The 23,868-nt window shown below is 34.5% G+C and overlaps 1 protein-coding gene across 2 annotated transcripts; it reads left to right on the plus strand.

Annotated features, from left to right (window-relative positions):
- The first annotated feature begins 600 nt into the window (after positions 1 to 600).
- On the plus strand, positions 601 to 20,508 carry LOC132174963 (DNA-directed RNA polymerase IV subunit 1). 2 transcript variants are annotated; one of them, XM_059586740.1, is made up of 19 exons: positions 601 to 907; positions 4,314 to 4,429; positions 5,606 to 5,726; positions 5,829 to 5,953; positions 6,717 to 6,770; positions 6,850 to 7,074; positions 8,533 to 8,688; positions 8,785 to 8,880; positions 8,973 to 10,910; positions 11,886 to 12,055; positions 12,171 to 12,237; positions 12,317 to 12,435; positions 15,363 to 15,511; positions 15,676 to 15,935; positions 16,037 to 16,210; positions 16,302 to 16,439; positions 16,929 to 17,191; positions 18,798 to 18,909; positions 19,621 to 20,508. In XM_059586740.1, the coding sequence occupies exons 2-19, from the start codon at positions 4,343 to 4,345 to the stop codon at positions 19,789 to 19,791; spliced, it is 4,425 nt and encodes a 1,474-aa protein (XP_059442723.1). In that variant the 5' UTR covers positions 601 to 907; positions 4,314 to 4,342; the 3' UTR covers positions 19,792 to 20,508. The 2 variants fall into 2 exon arrangements, with proteins under 2 accessions (XP_059442723.1, XP_059442724.1); XM_059586741.1 differs by lacking the exons at positions 601 to 907; positions 4,314 to 4,429; positions 5,606 to 5,726 and having other exon boundaries at positions 5,940 to 5,958.
- The last annotated feature ends 3,360 nt before the right edge of the window (positions 20,509 to 23,868 follow it).

Genomic DNA, 23,868 nt, shown 5'->3' on the forward strand with positions numbered 1-23,868 from the left:
GTATTTGGAACGAAACGAAAATTAGATACACCAAAGTGAGAGATTTTGAACAATAAAAGAGTATCTACAAAAAGAACGTAAGTTTGTAAAGTAAGTGAAGTTTTCCCAAATAAATAGGAAAGAAAATTTTCATTTTGTCCCGATCTATTGGTGATTGGACTACATACCATTATAAGAAGTGATTAATAATAAATGTGGCCAGCGGTTCATGTCTTCAATGACCATCACTAGTATTTGAAACAAATCTAATGTCAAAATCCTCCAATGATAAAATGAGTGCAAATATGAAAAATAAAAAGAAAAAGAAAAAGATAGAAGTGAATTTAATTATTTAAATAATATTTACTAATTAATATATTTATCTTCCGATAAAAAAACCAAGTACACAAACATAAACAACCTGTTGTTAAAAAGAAAAAAGAAAAAAAAAAAAAAAGAAATCCTTTTTGGTTCCCAAAATTCTTGATAATTTTTCGGGGGCCTGAATCGTACAACAACAACAAAAAGTTGGGTTTTTTCTTGTTTTGTGCTGACAAAAGTTGGGTTTATATATCTGACACAACCCACAAGCTTTTATCTCGGTCTCAGGTCTCACACAGTTCTTCTTGGACTCAACGTTTGTCTTTTGGTTAAGGCGGAACAGACCGGCGGCGTTACTAAAAAAACCTTTCACTTTTCTCTGTCGCTCTTTTCCTCTTCTTCATTCAGAACCCAGGAGCTCTCTGAGATTTCCCTCTCTATTCACAACTCTACACTGGTTGGTTGGTCCGGCTCAGTGTATCAGTCTTACTGTCTCAGAGGTCGGAGCAAATCCCCCATAGGGTATTTATTTTGGCCTTGCACTCTCTCATCTATTTCGCAAAAGCGGTCCTACAGAGAGCCCGTGTTTTCTTATTTCAAAGAGAGAGTGAGTAAAGTTTTCTTTTGCTATTATTTTTTCTTGTTTAGTTTTCCATGATTAATCTTGCATTCCGTGTTTTGTTTGATGGGAGTTTGTTCTTTATCTGATTGCTGAATGTGGGGTTGTTTTTTTTTTTTCTTTTCCTCTTTTTGGTGATTATGGTATTTTTCTGTATTTGCATGCGAAAATAGCTTCTGGGTTTATAAGGGGTCTTGAAATTGAAAGGTTTTGTGCAATGTGCATGGCATGATGGCGGGTCTGTGTTCAGTGTGTTGCATGTAATGTTGATCATCGGTTTTGAAGGGGTAAATAATTGAACTCTAAACAATGTGCATAGAAATTTTGTGTTTACTGATCAGTTTTGATTACTGCTGCCCGTAAATTTGTCGGGAAAATCGGGTTTCAGGTGCGTCATCTGTTGTCACTGCTATGATCAGTATTTTTGTCTGAGATGTGAACTTTTGAGCGAATCAGGTTTTGTTTGCTACATGAATTTATGAATTTATGAATTGATGCGTATACCTGATTGATCAATGAGTGATATTGGCGGTTTATGTTTGACATTTTGATTGATTGAAGGTGGGGGACTTGTTCTGCTACCTATTTGTGATGACAGTTTTTTCTGTGTTAACTAATAGCAAGAGTTTACAAATTTCAATTTTTTTTTCGCATGTTTCAATATCTGATAAGTAGGGTATAATCTGTTCTGCATATTTGATCAATCTACAAGTCCTTTTTATGGTATCTTTGATGTGTTTATCAATTAAGGATGGAACTTGTTTGTCAGTTTTGTGGTTAGTAATGGTTCGTTGTTATCATGAGTTTCATTATTCTGATCTCTGTTCAAATTCGAATGTATGAGTTTCAATCAAGACATGTTCAGATCCTAGATTCTGGTTTGTCCACGTTTTAGATTTTCTAGCATGGTACTACTTTTTTGTTGTTCTGTTACTATCTTTACATTGGTTGTAAGATCATATCATGTAGAGAAGATGATAAAACTAGTAAAGTGTAATTCAAGTCTACCGCCCGAAATCATGGAGCCTTACACCCTATGTATCATGAGTTGCCATCAGTACCACATTCATCACAAAGTGGCCATGTACCATGAACTGACGTTTTTTTTTTTTTTTTTTGACGTATGCCTAGTTCTTTTCTTTTTTGTTTTTTGGTGCTGTAATAGGGACTTTTCATTCTTGATCTCTTGAAGTGAATATTTCTGTGAAACTCTTTTTCCTATTTACCTTAGTCATTGTGCCTGGAATTATACCAATTTAGTTTTCTACATTGAGGTCCAGGACTGTATAACTCATTTTTTATTCGGTTCACAGCACACTTGATACCTTAGGAAAACTAACAAGTTTCTGATTTTGGATTACTTGGAATTTTTAGGTCCTTGATGCGGTAGCTAATATCGAATGTTAGACATGTTTTTTTTTCATCCTTGAATTTAGGACACAATATTAATTTCATGCATGGTGGAAGTTACGTAAAGTTCATCATATAGTTTTGAATTAATTCCTTAGCTTATATTTATCATTATGAGGAGAAAGTAAGGATGGTAATTCTGTTGAAGCTATATTATGCATGACATGCTTAAAAACATAATTAAACAAATTATACTTGAAATGGATGTCTATATAAAAACTTTGTGTTTGTTGACATTTCATATATTGTTGGTACATGCTAGCTACTGTCGCCCTTTCCACTTTGTGGATGGAATGAACTAATATTAAATGGTTTAAATTTGAAAGATATCTGAAATTTCTGCTTGCTAATTTTCTTTGTTCCATATGCTACAAGAAAATCTTTGCCCATTATTTTGCCTTCTCAATTCAAAAATTTCTCTAATTTTTCGGGACATTCTGAACTTCATATTCTAAAATACTATGTTAGGAGGGATTTTTATGCTATTCATTCACTTTCTGTATGAGCTCATAATAAGAGAGGAGCTTCGACAATATGGTTGAGCATTTTCTTGCTGAGGGGTAAGAGATGTAAGCTGTGTGATTCACAACCAAAGTTAGGGAGCTATGGAATGATTCAATAAATAGATAAGACCTTAATTAGGGGTAAAATAAACTAGTTGTGAACGAAAAAATTGGTAAATTCTGCAATAGTTTGAGATGGGTTTTACTTCGTTTACCATTGTCATTAATCTCATTGCTTTTTTAGATTCTTTTGAACTTTTCCATATGTTCACTTATAAGCATGTTTTATTCCTTCTCTTCATTTTACCTATCAAAAAAAAAAAAGAGCATGTTTAATTCCTTTTCCCTAAACCTCTTTGGCGGTCAAGTTAGTGAAGTAGTTGTACGAGCTCTTGGAAGACTTGATATCAGGCTGTAGTGCTGCCTACAAAGACCTTACCTGCTAAGATAGCAGACATTTTTTATAAGCATATGTGACAGGTTTTGATTGAATTTCGTTTTCATATGTCCACAGTAATATGTCAGAAGTTACTCTGGACAACCTTAGGAAGAGACAACTTACATTGGACAACTTTAGGAAGAGACAACTTACATTGGACAACCTTAGGCAGAGACAACTTGCATTGGACAACTTTAGGAAGAGACAACTTACATTGGACAACTTTAGGAAGAGACAACTTATCATGATTAATAGATGTTGTTTGTGCAAATCGGATGGGGAGACCGTTGATCATATTCTTCTCCACTATGAGGTTGCCAGTGCTTTATGGTATGCCTTCTTCAGTCGTTTTGGGTTGTCTTGGGTTATGCCTAATAGCGTGTGGCAGATTTGTTTGCATGTTGGTGGACGGGAGGTTGTTCTCAGAGTGCTATGGTGTGGAAGATGGTCCCTCTTTGTCTTATGTGGTGTTTGTGGAGGGAAAGAAATGCGAGATATTTTGAGGATTTAGAGAGGACTTTGGAGGAACTTAAGTCCTTTTTCTTCTATACCCTCTTCAATTGGACAAATTCTTATCTAGCTCCTTTAGTGATTAGCTATTCCGATTTTCTTGTTCTATTATCTTCCTCTAATTAGGCGTTCTCTTGTGTACTAAGTGTTGCGCCCTTTTGCGCTTGTGATATATACAACATTACTTATCAAAAAAAAAAAATGTCAGAAGTTACTTTATGCCTCCTATAAATTTTCCAGTTTAATCTTAGTATTTTCCTTAGGCATCCAAGATTGATTATTTGGTGGTTTATTTACTTTGGGCACATGTATTTGGGCATGCCATGCTAGTAAACTCAGTTGGTCAAGGAGAGGCATTCTGGGTGTTTCTTTTTTCTTTTTATGCCTTTCATTTTACACCTTAGCATGCTTTTCATGATAAACATCAAGTTTTGTTCAGACTGTCATGCTACCATGTTAATTTCTGTGCTTGGAAAATTTTGAAGCTTGTTCAGCCTTTCTTATTTTAATGTTTTTTTGGTTTGCTATGCAGGCTGTTTGATTTGTTGCCATACGAGTCCCATGGACTATGACTTGCATGAAGAGCAACAAGTGCCACCTGGTCTGCTCACTGGCATAAGTTTTAATTTTTCTACTCAGACAGATATAGTAAGTACTTTTAATTGGTTGATGCTTTAGCTGTTTATTTGGTGGTTTGCCAGTGCTTGTTTTTTCTTGCAAACCAGTAGCTGCCAATACTAAATAAATAAAAAAATGATGAATATCTTTAATTAGGAATTGCAATGGGTTGCGTTAATTAATTTACCTGCTTGACCTCATTTATGGGTGAAGATTGGGGTTTAAGCTAATTTTGGGGCGAGGTTGGGTTTGAAGAATCAAACATGAGTACAGGTTCAGGTTTTGGTGAATTTTATTAGCTTGATGTCCCTTCATAAAATTTTGATATAAACAGGCAGATATATGTTTATTTTGGTGCCTTTGGTTGGGAATGAAATCAATGGCATTTCAAGGGTGAGGAATTTAGATTTCTGGAAATTTAATTGAAAAGGCACTTTCTTCTATTTCCTATAATGTGGGTGGTGGAGACAGAGGCTAGTTGACTTGTTGAAGAAACTTTTGTATTTTGATGGTTCTTTGATCTGGCTGTGTTATCTTAAATACTAATAATGAACTTTATGTGTGTCCCTTGGTGTCTTTAATAACTTTTTATGTTTTTGTGTTTTAGCTTTTGTTTGATGTCGGTGTATTAGATAATATACTAATGCTTAACTTCCTTTGTGTCCTGTGGTGTTGTTAAAAACTTTATTTTTTTGCATCAGAAAATGCTACTATGTTGTGTCCCTTGGTGCATTTAATAAATTTATTTATCAGAAAAATGGTACTATCGTTTCAAAATAGACATTTAATTGGGCTTGTGGGTCAATCTGTACATTCTTCTTATGATGCACAATGATGTGGGTTTGTGATGGAATTTGAAACGTGAATTGGGTTCCTTAGTGGGTTGCTGCATTCAATTGGTTAAGTTTCACTCTCTTCATAACTGGCTGGTCGCAATCCCTTATATATATCATACCCTAATATGCCAAATTGTGGCATGTGTTTGTTGGTAAGTTCTTGTCTTTGTAAACCATGGCCTAAAATTTTATTTATTTTGCTATTGAAGCATTCTTTGAGTCAATAATGCTATCTTCTGTCTGTTGATGATCCATTCAGTGTAATCGTGGCTTTTCCATGAAAGATCATTGAATCTCTTTTACTAGGAGTAGTAATCTAGATAATGTTATTCATAAAATAAAAACAGTTAACATTGTCATACTGTAACAGGAGAAGATATCTGTTATAGCGATTGATGCAGTCAGTGAGGTCACTGATCCTAAGTTGGGACTCCCAAATCCCTCTTCACAATGCTCCACATGTGGTGCCCATGATTTAAAATACTGCGAAGGTATGATTGGGCAAGTGATATTAAATATATGTTACATGATGGGTTCCTCTTCATACTTTTACTGGAAAATGCACTAAACATTTATTATTATTGATTTTTAAGGTCATTTTGGGGTTATCAAATTTCCATTCACCATACTCCATCCTTATTATTTATCGGAAGTTGTAAAGATTTTGAACAGAATTTGCCCCGGATGTAAATCTGTCAGGCAAGAAGTAAAGGTCAAGGTCAGGTACCTCACTCTTTGTACAATAGAACTGTTGTTTTTTTGTGCAAGTCAAATTTTTCTCCACTTTACCAGAATGTGGTTAGATTTATTTATATAATAGAGCATGGAATGCGTTAAATTTGCATCGAAGTTTCTTATTGATTTATTTTCTGTCTTGAACTTGTTTCTGGCATTAATTGGGTTAAAACTAGCTGTATCAGCATTAATGTTAACATGAGAGCATCTCTTCCAAAAGATTTGTGTAAATCTGGTGTTGACCTTTGTGCAAACTACATCTGCCTATCTTACTTATGGAATTTTTTCCATTGTCTGATAAAGAAATCCTTTTTCTTTTCCTAATAATATGTTTATTATGAAAGAAAAGTAAAAAGCATACTACTCAAGTACATAGAAAATATCCCAAAGGTCCCCTAATAACTTACAATTTAAAATTCGAAATGTCAGAAGAATTTGATGGAGAGGAAATCTTTGAACCTCCATCGCATCCACTCAAAAGCAATTCAGGAACATACTTTAGCTTATTGAGGGTAAGCTCATTAAAGTTTCTAATATTATACACCATCTTCACTGTCTAAAATTATTGTATTTGTGTAGATCTTTTGTGGATGATAAAGTTCTTGGCTACAAGTTATCATTACACATATATCTCTTCTTTGTGGATTGTAACGTGGGATACTTTAACTTTTAGATAAATGCATGTTTCCTAGTTGATTGCTTGTTGTTGATGGTGTTTTATGCTCGCCTTATTATGCATGTGGCAGGGTGGGAATTCAGTATCTAGCCATCCTCAACCTAAGAGTTGCAAATATTGTACTGTAAGTTTGCTATGCTCTTATTAATCTTTTTTCTTTTCAAGCCTTTGTGATTTTAAAATCATGCTTCCATAATAAACAGGGAAAGTCAATAGAGTGGTATCCAACAGTGAAGTTTAAAGTTTCCTCTACGGAACTCTTTAGAAATAGTGCAATTATAGCAGAGGTAAACGAAAAGTTGCCAAAGAAGTTTCAAAAGAAAAATTTTAGGGGCTTGCCTGCTGATTTTTGGGATTTTATTCCAAAAGATGAACAACAAGAAGAAAGTTGTTTGAAACCAAACAGAAGGGTTCTATCACATGCCCAGGTAACATGGCCTTCCAATATAGATGTCTCAATTCTGCAACCTTATTTGATCATTTGAATTATTGTGATTAGCGCATGATTACGTGCTGTTTTAAAATTGCATCCCTGAATAGTTATATTTGGAAGCCATTTTCATTTGACCATTTATCCAACTATAAAACACTATCACTCATATACATATAAAAACGCATTCATGTTGTAAAATTGTCGGTTGTTAAACTGAGATTTAAAGAAAAAGAAAAAGAAAAAGAAAAAAAAAAAAGAAAAAAAAAACGAAAAAAACTCTATGTTGAGGCAGAGTATGATATTGATAGTGTTAAATAAGGACTATAAAAGTGGAAATCTGGGGTTCATGTGCTGACTCCTCCCTTCCCCAGCCTTCTCCACTACTAATCCTATCTTTTTCTATCACTTACAAACTATAATATGGTTATGAATTTTATGTTGATATGCAGAGTTGAAAACTAAATGCAGGGAATCAATGGTTATTTGTATTTTCTTTGTGGAAACCCAGAAGGAATGAGGTTTATTCTTAGCGACAGTTAATTATTTTTTCAATTTTATTATATGGAAAGTAGTATGGCTTCTAAAGCATTGTGAAAGGCCATGGAATCCAAATCAAGCATTGTGGGTTTCTGCCTTCACTGTTATTCGCTTCCAAACAATTGTTTCTTCTTCTTCTTCCTTTTTTTCCCTCCCCCAAAATATTCTCTATGGAAATGAGAGACTATTATCTCCAAATTTGCTTATAGACAAAAAGAATGTAAGGGAAGGCTATTTATTTTACAAGGGATGTTTTGCTTTCTCATTAATCATCCATAATGTATCTCTTTCAATATGCAATTCCTATAATTCTTTTTTTTTTTCCTACCAAGAGACCATTCCTTCATGCTGTAGCTTCTAGAAGTGCAACTAAATCCTCTGAATTTGGATTTGTTACTACATTCTAACAATAGTACGACATGGCTGCTAACTTGCTATTTTTTATGGATCTGCTCAAATTTAATCAACCAATTAACCAATCTTCTAGAGGTGGAATCTATCTAATAATTTAATATCTTTATTCATCTGCTTAAATAGTTCTCTTAAGTACTGGCTAGTGGGTGATAGGAGAAAAGTAGTTAATGTATGTTCTAGTAGCTTTTGCAATCATCCCTAAGGATTAGGAAAATTTACTAGGCCTAAAGTACTTTTAGTAGTAAGTAACTAGGCCAAAACTACACCAACCAAGAGTATCACATCAAACCATATCGCTAGGATACTTTTACCATCTTTTTTATTCTTCATTTTTCTCTGCAGACCATGCTTTGTTCTGTTCACCAATTTTGTTCAGAATTACTGAGCTGTTTGTTTGGCTTTGTTCTAATGGTTCTCACAGTCAGTCATTCTTCTAGTTCTTATGCTAACTTGAGGGTCTATGTTGTCCCCTCTTTTATGATGCCTTATTTTTGGTTTTCAGGTCCATTATTTGTTGGATGATATCGATCCAAAGCTGATCAAGAAGTTTGTTTTGAGGACAGATTCACTTTTTCTCAACTGTTTCCCAGTTACACCGAATTGTCATCGTGTGACTGAAGTTACACATGCATTTTCTAATGGACAGCGATTGATCTTTGTAAGAATTCTCTTTTTCACTGCTCTCCTTCACACATAATCTTGCAGAATTTCTCGTTTTCTACTTGTGCTGATTCTACCTGATTAAGCATTGCAGGATGAACGGACCAGGGCCTACAAGAAGTTGGTTGATTTTAGGGGGATAGCTAATGAGCTAGGTTCTCGTGCCCTGGACTGCCTGAAAATTTCGAAGGCAAGCTGCACAACCTTGATTTCTCCCAGTATTTGAGTAAGTTTTTTTGTGGATCATTATTCATTTTGCTTATATATACTTTTAATATGCAGTTAAGCTCAGATGTGTCTTCAAATAAAGATTTGGTATATGGCCAGCAAACAAAAGGGGCAGATCCCTCACACTCTTCTGGGTTGAGATGGATGAAAGATGTTGTACTTGGGAAGCGGAGTGATCATTGTTTCCGCATGGTGGTTGTTGGTGATCCACATATCAAGCTCAGTGAAATTGGTATACCATGTCATGTTGCTGAGAGGTTGCATATTTCTGAGCGTTTGAACAGGTGGAACTTTGATAAGTTAAGTGATTGTTGTAGATTATGTTTCATTGAGAAGGGAGAGGTTTATGTTCGTAGAAAAGGTATTCTGGTTCGTGTGCGTCGTATCACTGAGCTCCAAATTGGGGACACTATATATAGGCCTTTGAATGATGGGGATATTGTGTTGATAAACAGACCTCCTTCTATACATAAACACTCCCTTATAGCTCTATGTGTTAAGATCCTACCAGTAACTTCAGTTCTTTCTATAAACCCACTTTGCTGTTCTCCTTTTCGTGGGGATTTTGATGGTGATTGTCTTCATGGCTATGTTCCTCAATCAATTGATGCCAGAGTTGAACTTAGTGAGCTTGTTGGTTTAGATAAACAATTAATTAATGGGCAGAGTGGTAGGAACCTTCTTTCACTTAGTCATGATAGTTTAACTGCTGCTCATTTGGTCATGGAGGATGGTGTTCTCTTGAACCTTTTCCAAATGCAGCAGCTGCAAATGTTTTGCCCGCATCAACTTTTGTCACCAGCAGTTGTCAAAGTTCCCTCACTTAATAGTTTTGTTTGGACTGGCAAGCAACTATTCAGCATGCTTCTGCCTCAAGGGTTTGATTATGTTTTTCCTTCAAATGGTGTTTACATTAGTAATGGAGAGCTTTTGTCTTCTGAAGGATCTTTTTGGTTGCGTGACAATAATAGTAACCTTTTTCAAAGTCTGGTCAAACATTGCCAGGGTAAGGTACTTGACTTCTTGTATACTGCTCAGGAAGTTCTCTGTGAGTGGTTGTCAATGAGGGGCTTGAGTGTTTCACTTTTGGACTTATACCTCTCCTCTGACTCATGCTCGTGGAAAAACATGATGGATGAAATCCGTTGTGGGTTACAAGAAGCAGATCAGACGTGTAATTTCAAACAGTTGATGTTGGATTCTTGTCGTGATTTTCTCGTCGAAGGTGGCGAAGAGAATGCTGTGGTTCTTGATGTGGAGCGTTTGTGCTTTGAGAAGCAAAAATCTGCTGCGCTCAGTCAAGCTTCTGTTGATGCTTTCAAGCAAGTATTTCGGGATATCCAAAATTTAGTCTACAAGTATGCAGGTAAGGACAACTCCTTGTTGACTATGTTTAAGGCTGGAAGCAAGGGTAATTTGCTGAAATTGGTCCAGCATAGCATGTGTCTTGGCTTGCAACATTCACTGGTTCGACTATCATTTAGAATTCCCCACCAGCTCTCATGTGCTGCTTGGAATAATCAGAAGGAACTTGGTTCAGTCCAGAAGGTTGATGACACTCCTGAACATACTCGGTCTTACATTCCATATGCTGTTGTTGAGAATTCTTTTATAACTGGTTTGAATCCTCTAGAATGTTTTGTTCATTCAGTCACAAGTCGAGATAGTTCTTTTAGTGACAATGCTGATCTACCTGGGACTTTGAACCGTCGTCTTATGTTCTTAATGCGTGATTTGTACACAGCATATGATGGAACAGTGAGAAATGCATATGGTAATCAACTTATTCAGTTCTCTTATGATAGTAAGAAGGATGCATCTACTCCAAACAGCAGCACTGACGACTTGTTTGGTGGGAGCGTTGATGCTCATGATGGGATAGGTGGCCAGCCTGTTGGTTCATTTTCAGCTTCTGCCATTTCAGAAGCCGCATACAGTGCTTTGGACCAACCAATTAGCCTACTTGAAACTTCTCCACTGTTGAATCTGAAGGTGTTCTCTCTCTCTCTCTCTCTCTCTCTCAACAGTTCAAGTATGGTTTCCATGCCATCTTGTTTTGGGGAAATATATGAGATAACCTGCAATAGCATTAACTAAATGTGTGCAAGTCAATTGTCAATTTGTCAGAATCATGTTTAATGAATTCTGTAAAATTACACTTCAACCAATGCACTTCACTGAATCTACTTTTAGTAAATGATTCCCTTCCCCTGCTTCACAAAAGAAACAATTGACCATTAAGACGTGTGTCCTACCACCCCTGTAATTTCTCATGATGCTCCAACTTTCCTATTTGATATTTTTTCTTATGTATTCTCCATTCTCCAAAATATTTTCGATCTATTTTTCATATTGGTGAAGACACTTGAGGTATTTTCTTGACCAAGATATGGACGACAATGAAACATACTCCTTAGCATGGTAATTAAAACCTTGAAGATGTAAAGACTTTGGTGACAGAGTGGCGGAAGATTGTGTTCAACACTTTATATACACATATTTGCCCATCATAGTTTGCTTGTTTCTAGTTTTTTTTTTCTTTGATAAGTAATGAAAAAACTTTATTAAAATAGTTGCTTGTTTCTAGTATTGTAGATTTTTTGACTTCTTGTTTTTTTTCTTTAGATTAGGGGTTTTTTTTGTATACTCCCTGTGTATTAGGGTTGTGCCCTTTTGCGCTTAATTAATGATATTGATAATGAAAATTACTTATAATTCCTGGCATTAGCTTGTTATGGTCTTTGGAGCTCATGCTCTAGTAGATCATTGTTTTTTCTTTTCTCTGGAAGTGGGGCATGACCTGTCCATGGACTTCCATTACGTTGGTTACTTGCTATCTTCTATGCATATATGGGTTCATTGAATCCTCAGAGTGGTAAGTGATGTTTTTGCTGATTAAATGCATTACATATTGTTGTCTTTCGGGAATTCTTGACTAAACTTTTATGTTCTGATTTAATGGTACAGAATGTTCTGGAGTCTGGTTCGAAAAAACGTAAGACGGACAGAACTATGTCAATTTTTTTGTCCAAGAAACTTGGAAGACGGAGGCATGGGCTCGAGTATGGAGCCTTAGAAGTTAAGAATCATTTGGAGAGACTAATATTTTCAGACATTGTGTCTACTGTCATGATAATGTTAGTTTTCATTTCTCTCTTATTTGCTTAACTCCTGTTTCATGTTTTACTTTAACAATTGGTACATTTTTCTTGTTTTCATTTGATATTAATTTATCTGTTCTGTGGGTGTTAGCTTTTCCCCACAGACTTGTAGCAAGATGCATTTCAGTCCTTGGGTTTGCCATTTTCATATATGCAAGGTAGTGCTATTTGGAAATTCATATATTTTCTACATTAATGCAACTCCCGTATATCTGGTATAAATATGTGTACTTTCAGGAAATTGTGAGGAGAAGAGGACTAAAGGTGCATTCAGTCATCAATTCCCTCTACAGGAGGTGTAACTCTTCCAGAACAGAGTCAAAATTGAATCTTTCCAAAGCGCAAATAACAAGCAAGTAAGCTGCTTCTTTTGTGGAGCTAAAGATTTAGTTAACAGTTATAAAGGGGGATTTACAGTATATTCACTGCATTTTTAGTTTGAAACAGGAATATGTTCTTTGTCTACTGAGAATTGAAATTTTGCCAAAACTCATAACGTGGTAATTGGTTGAAAATAATATGCCTACCTATGGGAGTAATGTCACATGTTAACACGAACCAATTAATAACCAAAATAAATGTCAAGCATAGGTGCTACTTATTACCATTTTATTAGTGCCTAAATTTCCGGAATTTTGAAGATAATTTGTTTTGGCTATTATATAAAAGTTTTCTAAATTTTTAAGTGATATTCAATATCTATAATTTCTTAGAACAAGTGAATATGGTATTAACTTGCTGAGATTGTGTCAATTTGTTATTGTAATTCTATGATTATTTTTCATCTGGATATGTACAGATATAAATTATGAATTTGAACAGAGTAAATAAGAATTTGTTTAGAACAAAATGTTGCATAGCTGTTTTACATGTAAAGCGTATGACAATAACGAGCTGAATAACATTCACACCTCTCAACTATGGATCCCAGGAGAAAGCATCATTGAACTACATGCCTAGAGGAAGGCCTTTTTAACTTAAGTGAGTCATGCATCTGAATTTTAGTGCTAGGTCATGGAATGTAGCTGCTACACTCACTTTGAGTCATTCTCTTTGTTAGGTTGCTTTAGATGTCTTACAATGAAACTTTTGTTCCTAAGCTTTTTGAAGTTCTGTTTTGCGCTGGTGCTCCAAGCTTAATTTAATTCATAATATATACTTGTAAAAGTACTTGCTGTCACCAGCATGCTCTAATTTATCGAGATTTCAAAATAACACACATATGTATGTATGCATATCAGTTGGGTCTCCAAATTGTGGTTGCAACCAATTGTACATCTCTTTTTCTTTTTTTCTTTTTTTTTTTGAAGATTCTTAAATTCCAAAAATCAATTAGGCCACTTTTGGTTTGCGGAATAAGTCCCCGGAATGGAATGACTATTCCATGGGAATAACTATCTTTTGTTTGACTGCACCCATTTTTAGGTATAGCTATTTCTATGGGAATATTTTTTTTATTTGGATTTGAAAAAAAAAATAATGTAGGTTTTTATTTTTATTTTATATATAATTTTATTTTTTAATTCAGTGTTTTTAGTGATTTTGGTTCAATTCCATTGACAACATATGTGTTGTCACCAAACTAAGGAATATGAATAACTATTTCATCACCATCTTTCATTCCTAGTAATAATTATTCATTTTTCTAATTGAATATCCATTCTATGTACCAAACATAGAAACAAGATATAATTAATCTCATTCATTGTATCTTTGATCAAATTTTGAAACAAAGAGTCTCCAATCATTTTGTTTTATCTTGTTAAAGTATTAATTAAGTGATTGAATTTGTTATTTCTTATTAACTTAAGTTTTTAAGATAACTAATGATTTAACATGGTATCAGAGTAGAGATCATGAGTTCGATCTATGATTCCATAGTTTACCCCATGAAAATTTCATGTTAAATATTCAACGTGTTGGGCATTACTTGTTGAGGGGGTGTTCGAGCTCACACGTGAGGAAAAATGTTAAAGCATTAATGAAATGATTAAATTTACCATTTTCTACCTACTTAAGGTTCTAAGATAATTGATATTTAACATATCTCAAAGATTCAACATTGTTGTTTTAATCTCCCTTCCTCTCTCTCTCTCTCTCTCTCTCTCACAATGTAAGTTATGACATGTTTCTCAATCTCTTGTGGAGAAAACTTTATTTTTGTTTCATTTTTAAAACTTTACTCATGTTTTCATACGAAATACGACTGGTTTACGAAAGTATGAAGGTGTTCGATATAGTACTATGACCATGTCTTTTTTTTTTTCTTTTTTTTTTTTGTGACCAAAAGCCTGGTTTCCTTATTAATTAAAATCTTTCCTCTATAAGTTGTTATTACAACAACTAAGGCCTTGATGTTAGACATAACTAATTAGCTCTATATCTTAATAGCATGTTAGTTTTTTTTTCCTTAGATGGAAATTTTATCTTCTTTTTTTTTTTTTTTTTTTTTTTTTAATGTTTCTTTTCTAATCAAGATTAACAGCTGCTTTAAGCTTGAGAGCTTACAACCATCCTTTATGGCTATTACAACAACTAAGGCCTTGTTGTTAGACATAACTAATTAGCTCTATATCTTAATAGCATGCTAGTTTTTTTTTTTTCTTAGATGGAAATTTTGTCTTTTTTTTTTTGTTTCTTTTCTAATCAAGATTAACAACTTCTTTAAGCTTGAGAGTTTACAGCCATCCTTTATGGCTACCTATGGTTTTCTACTAATTTAGATTAACACTTAATCTTATCATAACATTGACATAAGACTACACTAACTTATATATCTTGAAAATATACAGCTAACAATCATGCGAATGATTGTTCTTGGTCACACATTATTCAATCAAATTCATACACTGTAAATAAATATCTTACCCGAGTCCACATTTTGAAAAAAATGAGAATTGAAAATAGTTGGTCACAATGCAAACTTTTATTGTTACTTTATCCAAGTTAAAACCAGTAAAATATATAGGTACGTACTATTTATCATTTGCTTATTATTTTCATGTCCAAGCTGTTTTTTTGAGCTCTTAAATATTATTACATTGCATAAATTTTATGAAGTGTTTGTTTTTGTTAGGCTTAAACAACATAAACTTAAAATTTGAATATATACAATTATAAATAATGAAAAGAAACTTGTGGGAGACATTGGCTACAAGCAGTTTTAGCATGTTCCACATGTACGATTTCTCACATGTGAGGCAAATATTTCACTGTGAGCACGTGCATTTAAATTTTACCTTGAGCTCTACTGCCCTTTTTGACTTGGTTGCTTAAATGGCAGGTGTTGTTCTGTAGCTGAAACACAGAAGGGAAATAATGATACATTTTGCGTCAATGTCACAATAGCTGAGATCTCCAAGAATTCTTCTTTACAATTGGATACAGTTCGACAGTCAGTCATACCTTTCCTTCTTGGAGCTGTTGTTAAAGGTTGGTATGCATTAGGGCATCTCTTTAGTCTTGCTTTGGTGTTTCCGTTTCTATAGGTTAAATTACTTTTTTTTTTTAATCTATTTATTGTTTGCTGAGTGTATCATTTATGCTTGATATGACTTATTTATTCTAATTACTGAATTTTCTAAAATGTTCTGTAGGTTACCCTGAGATCAAGAAGGTGGATATTTTGTGGCATGATCTGCCTAATCTATCAAGTTGTCGTCATAGTTCTTGTGGTGAACTATACTTGAGGGTTTCTATGTCAGGAGACTCTTATAGAACAAATCTCTGGAGTTTGCTTAAGAATGACTGTCTACAAATAATGGATATGATCGATTGGTCAAGAAGTCATCCAGATAATGTTCATGATTTCTGTTTGGCCTATGGAATAGATGCTGGATGGAAATATTTTCTCAATGTGCGTTCCCTCCACTAAAGTTTGTTTCTTCTGGAACACCCAGGAGTTGCATTCAAGGTTCATGGAAACTGTTACTTATTTTTAACCATTTTCATGCGCAGAGGCTGGAATCTGCAATATCTGATACTGGCAAGTCTATACTTCCTCGGCATTTGCTGCTTGTTGCTGATAGTCTATCAGCTACAGGAGAGTTTGTTGGCTTGAATGCAAAAGGCATTGCACAACATAGAGAACATGCATCTGTCTCGTCACCCTTTATGCAAGCGTGTTTCTCTGTTAGTTCTCATATACGTTTGTCTTTAATTTGGTATTGCTATTACTTTTCAAATTAAGGAAATTATGTGTTGTGTTCTGTTACTTGTGCAGAGCCCTGGTGCGTGCTTTATTAAAGCTGCTAAGGCTGGTGTTGTGGATGATCTTAAGGGTAACCTTGATGCATTGGCATGGGGAAAGGTTATTCCTACAGGGACTGGTGGTCACTTTGATATTATATATTCTGGGAAGGTAGATAATGTGTTGGTATCCTTCCTTTTTCTTTTGTTCTTCACTAGGATGCTAGACAAGGACTTCCTAGTAGATTATATATCCTAGCAAATTCTTGATGAAGCATGTTTAACTGCGGAATTCTGATGGATCCTGTGCCTTGATAAGCTTTTTTGAGATAAATTTGAGAAGTTGTGGCATGTTGATTTTTATTCAACGCTTGTATTAAAATCAAGTTGTGTTATTACCTTCAAGGCTTTTTGAGATGCAATTATGATTCCCTAAATGAGGACAGCTTTGCTAAGCATTCCTGTCTAGCCGTTTTCATTTTTTCTCTTGCATCCCTGTCACTAAATTGATCAGTCTTCTTTAACAGACAAATATACAAAGTGAAACTCAACCAACTCTATGGACTGTATTCACTAGGATTCTTATACTTTTAATCATGCCTATATTGCCATTGCATTTTTTGTCTTCCAATGATCTAATCCTTTCAATCACATTAATCAGGGGAATGAGGTTTTGAAGCCTGTAGATGTTTATAATCTTTGGGGCAGCAAAATTATTTCTGATGAACAGAATATACAGATCAAAATGCCTGTTATACACAAAAGTATGTCTGACAAATGTGATGCTCAATTTGCCTACAAGCATGGCGATCTTGTACCAAAAGGACTTAAAAAGTCAGAAATATCAAAAACACTCTTAAGAAGTTTTTTGACAGCAAATGATATTCTGAATTGGGCCCATGGATTGAGGGTTCTACTGCACAAGTAAGTTAAGACCTCCAATGATTCTCCTCTTTTTTAGCCTTGTATATTGTGCTGCATTCTCTCATGCTACTCTTAGTGGCTCCTTAATAATTTATGAGTGGTGATTTTTTGTCAATATTTTTTTACTTGTCATTATCCATCTTCCTAGCTCAATGGGACTCTCAACTAAAACAATGTCTGTGTTTTTCAAATTTAATGGCATCACCTAGTAAGACTCTCATATTGAAAAATAGTTTTAGTAAAAAAAATTCTATATCGATTTTAATACATTAATTCAAGTCACTGACGTCTTAGAGAGTTCTTACCATCAGTAAAAGGCATTAATGTATTATAAAATATTATTTGATCTGGAGGATGGGAGTTCAGTTTAACTAAGAAAGGATGAAAGTAATACATGATTAAGAAGTCCAACAATAATTCCATGGGTTTCCTTGAGATGTGCCCTCTTTGGTGTTGTCCAGGAAAGAGGTCAGTATTGTCTTAATATCTTTTGTTTTGGTTTGAAGGCGCTACCTTTAAGTACTTTTTTTTTAATAATATAAAATTTATTAGAAAGAGGAGAAAGCTCTATTACACTGCTCCTAAAGTATTACAATCTGAAGTTCAGAAGATCTTACCACCATTCACTACGAACACTCCTGATCAAAGCAATGGGATGTCTTTATTATCTACCTTTTGACTTGAGATGGGAGTAGGTTTGATTTGAAAAAGGATATTAGAGTGTCTAGGGTTGGGAAGTGTTCAGCAAATATAGAGACACTAAAAAGGAGCACAGTACCATACTGGTAGAGCTTCAGCAAAACGAGGCAGGGAGATTTTGCTAATGAGAGATAGATTTGGGGAATAGTTCTCCAAAATTCAAAAGAGACCTGGAATGGACACTGCCTAAGGCTGTCAGCCAATCATAAAATGGTCTCAAAAATTAAGATTTGATTGGCTGTCAGCCAATCATAAAATGGTCTCAAATGTCCTACTATATTCCTATCTTTCCAAATTGTTTTACTAAACACAAGGGAAGAGAATTCCAAATCTTTGGACCCTCATGTCAAAGAAACTTTTCTTGCCAATGTCCAAGCTGAACGGCATTCCTCTGTAGCACAATTTGACTGGTTGATGATTACCTTTGAGTTACTAAGAATATGCTGTTAGTCCAATAAGTTTGAGCTCAAATAGCACCTTCCACTTAGAACAAGATAGAAGATGAGTTCATGGGTTCAAGGCTCATTAGTGCATGTGTAACTTACCAATAAAATAAAAAAGAATAAGCTGTACTCCCCCGAACTTTTCTTTTTGAATTTTGATTGATTATCTTTAGTTATTGGTGGCATCATCTTAAACTGCAACGGGAAGTTCTATGTTGATTTGCTTTTCTGTGTATAGGTTTTTTAGTATGCACAAGGGTCATACCTGATATTAATAGCAAATAGTCTTATTTTTGGTGCTTTGCTTTTCAACATTAATATGATACTTCTGCGAATGATGTGATGTTTACCCCTTATTTTTTTGTTTCCCTTTCTGTGTATATATATGATTTTTTTTTTTTTTTTTTTTTTTTGAATTATTAGGCTGGAATTTCGTTATAGAACCATACCTGTTTTGGTTGTAGGTATCCCATCAATCACAGTTTAGATGAAAAAGACAAGTCAGCTTTGATGAGGGCTTTATATTTTCATCCTCGAAGGGACGAAAAGATTGGAAGTGGAGCTCAGGACATAAAGGTATACAAAATTTTGTAAAGAAAAAGGAAATAAGTTGGTCAAACCTTTAATAATTTTCTACTTCTTTTAGCAACTAGTCCTCTGATGAAATGGCATCTCTTCCTTCCATAAATAAGGGAGAGGAGGACTAGGCGTGGGTGTACATATACTTGGAGTTTGATCAGTTGTAGAGGAGATCTTTTTAATGGAAATGAACACAAGTTGCTTTTTCCAAGGGTTTTAGTTGGCACGAATATGACTTTTGTATTGCTTTGTCATTGATGTGTTGTTTTTTTAAATAATACACATGGTTGTATTCTATACAGAAATCTCTCCTTACTTACATTAGAAGTGTTTATTTATCCATGTGTAGCAAAGTTCAGGTGAGGGTGTGGGTTCAAGCTTGTTAAAAAAAATAAAAAATTCTTTCATATGTTTGCACAGAAGTATAGAACCTGAAAGATCAACAGAAAGCCTGAACTGTTGCTTTTGAAGTGCTTGTAGACTCGAAAACCTTAATTTCTTGCTAGACTATAACATCATGAAGAGATGAATGCAGCTCGAGTTTGCAGCTTGGCTGCAAATCATTTAAAGATTGAAAAGATGGGGATTTGTGCCCGAAGTCCCTGCTTATAAGTGGTCACTATTAATGTTCATGACATATTTGATTTGATTATATTGGATGTTTTCCGTGGATGGTTTGGTGATAATTCTTTCCCCTATCTTTTACAGATTGGGTGCCACCATAAGCATCAGAATACGCGGTGCTTTGAAGTGGTACGGATGGACGGGACAGTTGAAGATTTTTCGTACCACAAGTGTGTGCTTGCTGCTCTTGAGATCGTTGATCCCCGAAGGGCCAAAATCTACAAATCAAAATGGTTACAACGCAGTACTGCATAGCCCAACCTTATGAAAAGTGGTTGTCATTGGATTGGAGGATAACGAATGTTTAAGGTCTTCACATTTGACAGTTAAACATTCAGGGCTCATTTGGCGACACCTTTTGAGGTTGCTTTTTTGCAATCAACTCAAAACACAAAACACTCAAAACTACTTTTACCTTTATGTCACATCACAACCAAAAAAACAAAAAACACCTTCTAAAAAGCCATTGTCAAAGCAAACCCTCCTTCATTTTGGCCTACCTTGGAATGATCCTGATCACCTGAAGCCTGCTTTTTTATCCTCAGCAATTGCAAGAAATGCCGGCTTCTTGGGCAGCTGACCCATTAAGTTGTCTAAATCCTAACAATGGCTGTGGATCATCTCAAAATATTATTTTTGGAGCTTTTATATCTTTTCAAATCTGTTCATTTCCAAAAAAGCTGAATATTGTGCCAGAGGAAGAGGGCTAGTAGAACTGTAAGCGCTTTGCTTAATATTGTGCCAGAGGAAGAGGGCTAGTAGAACTGTAAGCCCTTTGCTTTTGTAGTCAGTACTATACTTTTTGTACTTTTTTTTTTTTTTTTTGTTTCAAATCAATATAGTGCAGTCCCTTACCCAGCTTCTTTTTGCTACTTCCACTATAGCTTCTTTGCCTTCCATCACACCAGGCAAATAAAATCTAGTGGAAGCAGCAACGAGAAGCTTGTAAGGGTCAATTCCAATTTCATGATGTATCTAGTCATATGTACAATGGAAACATTCCTAACTACAGCTATTCTCATTAACCATTTCAGCCAATGTTGTGATCTGGTTAGTTTGCTACATTTCATTTCCAACAAGTTATGGCTTTAGATTTATCCAAATTCCATTAAGTGATTCATATGGCTGAACCCAAAGTAACTGTACATCTGGCTCTGGAATTTGACTTGTCAATAGTAGTCAACTCTATAGCATGATTGGTATGTGGATGGAGATCATCTTGATGAAACTTTGTGTCATATTTATTTCTACTATTCCAAATTCCTTCACATCTTACTTGGTATCTCTTTCTGCTATACATATCAGGTAATGTATGTATCTATATAAAAGTTTGAAAATAAACATTCCAAGAAAAAAGACATGAATGGAACACAACTCTTGAGCTTGAACATGTCTTCTTTTGGACCAGATCTCGTGCAATTGCCTGTCTTGAGCACGTGGGCCTCATCGAAGGCTTCTTACAATTGCAGTCAGATAAGCTACGATCCGGGTAGGGGATTGCAGCCAATTCCGATACTCTTCTTTTGCTCTGCCACCTGCACGCGTTCGGACCTGTGCATGGACTGAAATTAATGTTATGCTATTTGTCTCAAGGCTTAGAATATAATAATGCAATGATGTGTTAGTTGTCAAAACTCAACGTAAACTCTCTTTTTGATTATTGTTATTATTATTATATTTCTCTTTAGATCCGGATTCTTCCTCCTTTTTTTTGTTCATTTCTTTTTCTTGCTTATGTTTGGGGACTTTTGAAATTTACACACATCTGGTCCACAACATACCTATCTGCTTTGTTTGTTTGTTTAGGGAGAATATCTGCATGTCCTGATTGATACTGCATTGTCGGCTGTCAAATCAATAGATCAAACACACATTGGGCGAGAGAGTTTATTTAAACAAATAAATTTTAAGAAAAACTTTACTTCAAATTCTTAAACTATCACGCGATTTGACATATTCCCAAATTTTAAAACTTCTCAATTTGAACTCATAAACATTTAATTGCAGTCAATTTAAACCTAACTGTCAAATTTTAAATGTTAAAAGTGAGATAATGACGTTTATACTCCTAATGTTTTTATAAAATTTCAAATTAAAAATTATATATATTAAAAAAATCACACTTGTGACCTTTTTTTCAATTTTTTTTTAATAAAAAGAAAATTGAAGGGTAATTTTTTTTTTTTAGGATTTTTAACGGCAAAAATTGATGGAGGAGGGTAAATTGATTGCAATTAAAAATTCAGGGGTCTAAATCAAGAGGATTCAAAGTTTGGAGGGTGTATGTCAAATCACGTGGTAGTTCAAGAGTTTAAAGTGAAGTTTCCCTTAAATTTTAAGTTGCCCAATCACTAATTTGAGCAGGTGAGTCGTATATGAATTTTCACAATTGTTGTCCAAAATTGTTAAAAATCAAACAGTAGCAAATTGCTGAAAATCTAAATCTGTCTGTCCATATCATTGAGGCCACCAGCTTGTTTTAGTGTCTATAGGGATTTGAGTGTTTAATAATGGAAGGTTGACTTGCAGGTTTAATGGAGGTAGGCTTCAGGCCACAACAGCCACACGAGGTAGCTCATGTTAGATATTAAGTTCATCACTTAATCTCATTTTCCAGCAATTGTTCTGGGCCTTCTGGCACCACATATAAAGAAATCTTTATTTATTTATTTATCATTATCTTCAAATTTGTTTTGAGTATAATCGAGAAGGAAAGCTATGAAATCATGTCGCTTGTTGATGGATACCTGCAAAATCACGTTGTCTGTATTAAATTTAATACAAAATATTGATAAAAGTAATATGAGTTATTATTAAATAAGAGGTTGAAGATTTTGTGGATATAGATTGTGAATGTATTGTGTGAAGATGCATTGAATCACATTGATATAGTGGATTGATTTGAATCACAATGAATGACCTTCATTGGTCATTCATGACAGTTGACTGACTATATAAAAAGAAAGGTGGATTATCTAATGTAAGTCTAAAATTGTGATACGAGACATCTTATGACGATTAATTGTAATAAGTGATATAGCTAAATTTTTATAAGAAAACTACATTTTATATTACAAATTTTCATGTGTCGATTCATATTTTAATAGATAATATGACAAGTGTCGTGTAAACTATTACCACAGTAAGTGTTACGTAATTTCGTTAGCATAATGAATGTCACATAAGCTGTCACGTCAGTTTGTATGCGACAGATTTCATGTAACAACATTAAATTAGGGATAAGAACAAATCAGCAGCCTGACTTTTCCCTTCGCCTAAAATATTCAAATGACATGAGTTATTATACTAACATGTTTTTCATACCTACTTCAATCACGTTCGCAATTCTCTCTAGTCCGATTGGAACTCCAGCAGCCGTTGGATCAAAGATATAATTCTTACATCCTATTTTATAAGATAAGGACGCACCGTTTCCAGATGTGACCGGGACTGTTAATGAGACATTTATGCGGCCCAGCGTGGGCCAGGGTAGGTAGTGGTGTCTACTTTCTACCACACCTGAAGCCTTTGTTGTGTCTTTTCTATTTTCTTTTTTCATAGCCTATTTTGTTTCTTTGTATATTATTAGTTTTTATTGGTTCATGAGTAATGCTAATTTCGCACTATGTCTTATGTTGACAGGACATGTCTTAAATTATTTAATTTTTGAAAAACCTTCGCAAATGATCTTTCAACTACTATACGATTTGAAAAGACTTTACAAATTTTAAAACCTCTTAATTTGACCATCAAAACTTTCAATCTAATGTAATCTACTCCATTTGTCAGTTTTTGGATGTTAAAAGTGATGAAATGACCTTTATAGTCCTGAAACTTTTATAAAATTTCAAATTTACCTTTAATTTCATATGAGTTGTTTTTTTTTTTTTTTTTGTTAATTTTTAAATAGGGTTAATAACTTTTTTAGTACCTGGGTTTGCAGTTTTTTTTGTTTTTTCTCCTAGGTTTTCAAAACAGTCTGAAATGTTACCTAACCTATGGGAAAAGACGAAATTATTACCTCCGTTTGATTTCCGTGAGAAAAAACGATATGTCACGTGTCACTCCCAAAATATTCCACATGTCCTTAAAAATTAAAAATTAAAAATACTAAAATAATAATAATAATATTAAAAAAATAAACCTAAAAAAAAAAAAATTTGAAAAATTGCATGAGGTGGCTGGGCACCCCATTTTGGCCAATGGGGGTGGCTAGGCACCCCCATTTTGGCCATTAGGAGTGGTTGAACCACTCCAAGGCCCTTGGGGGTGGTTCGGCCACCCCCAATAGCCAAAAAAGGGGTGGCCGAAGCCACCCCCAAAGCCCTTGGG

The sequence above is a fragment of the Corylus avellana genome, chromosome ca3 (genome assembly GCF_901000735.1).
Source record: "Corylus avellana chromosome ca3, CavTom2PMs-1.0".
Lineage (NCBI taxonomy): Eukaryota > Viridiplantae > Streptophyta > Magnoliopsida > Fagales > Betulaceae > Corylus > Corylus avellana.

Bases quoted from the DNA above. Each gene is read 5' to 3' on its own strand.
- LOC132174963 (XM_059586740.1), top strand. From the start codon at position 4,343: ATGGACTATGACTTGCATGAAGAGCAACAAGTGCCACCTGGTCTGCTC. The intron at 12,238-12,316 runs GTAGTGCTATTT...GTGTACTTTCAG, and splicing joins GCCATTTTCATATATGCAAG to GAAATTGTGAGGAGAAGAGG. The intron at 16,211-16,301 runs GTTAGTTCTCAT...TTACTTGTGCAG, and splicing joins TTATGCAAGCGTGTTTCTCT to AGCCCTGGTGCGTGCTTTAT.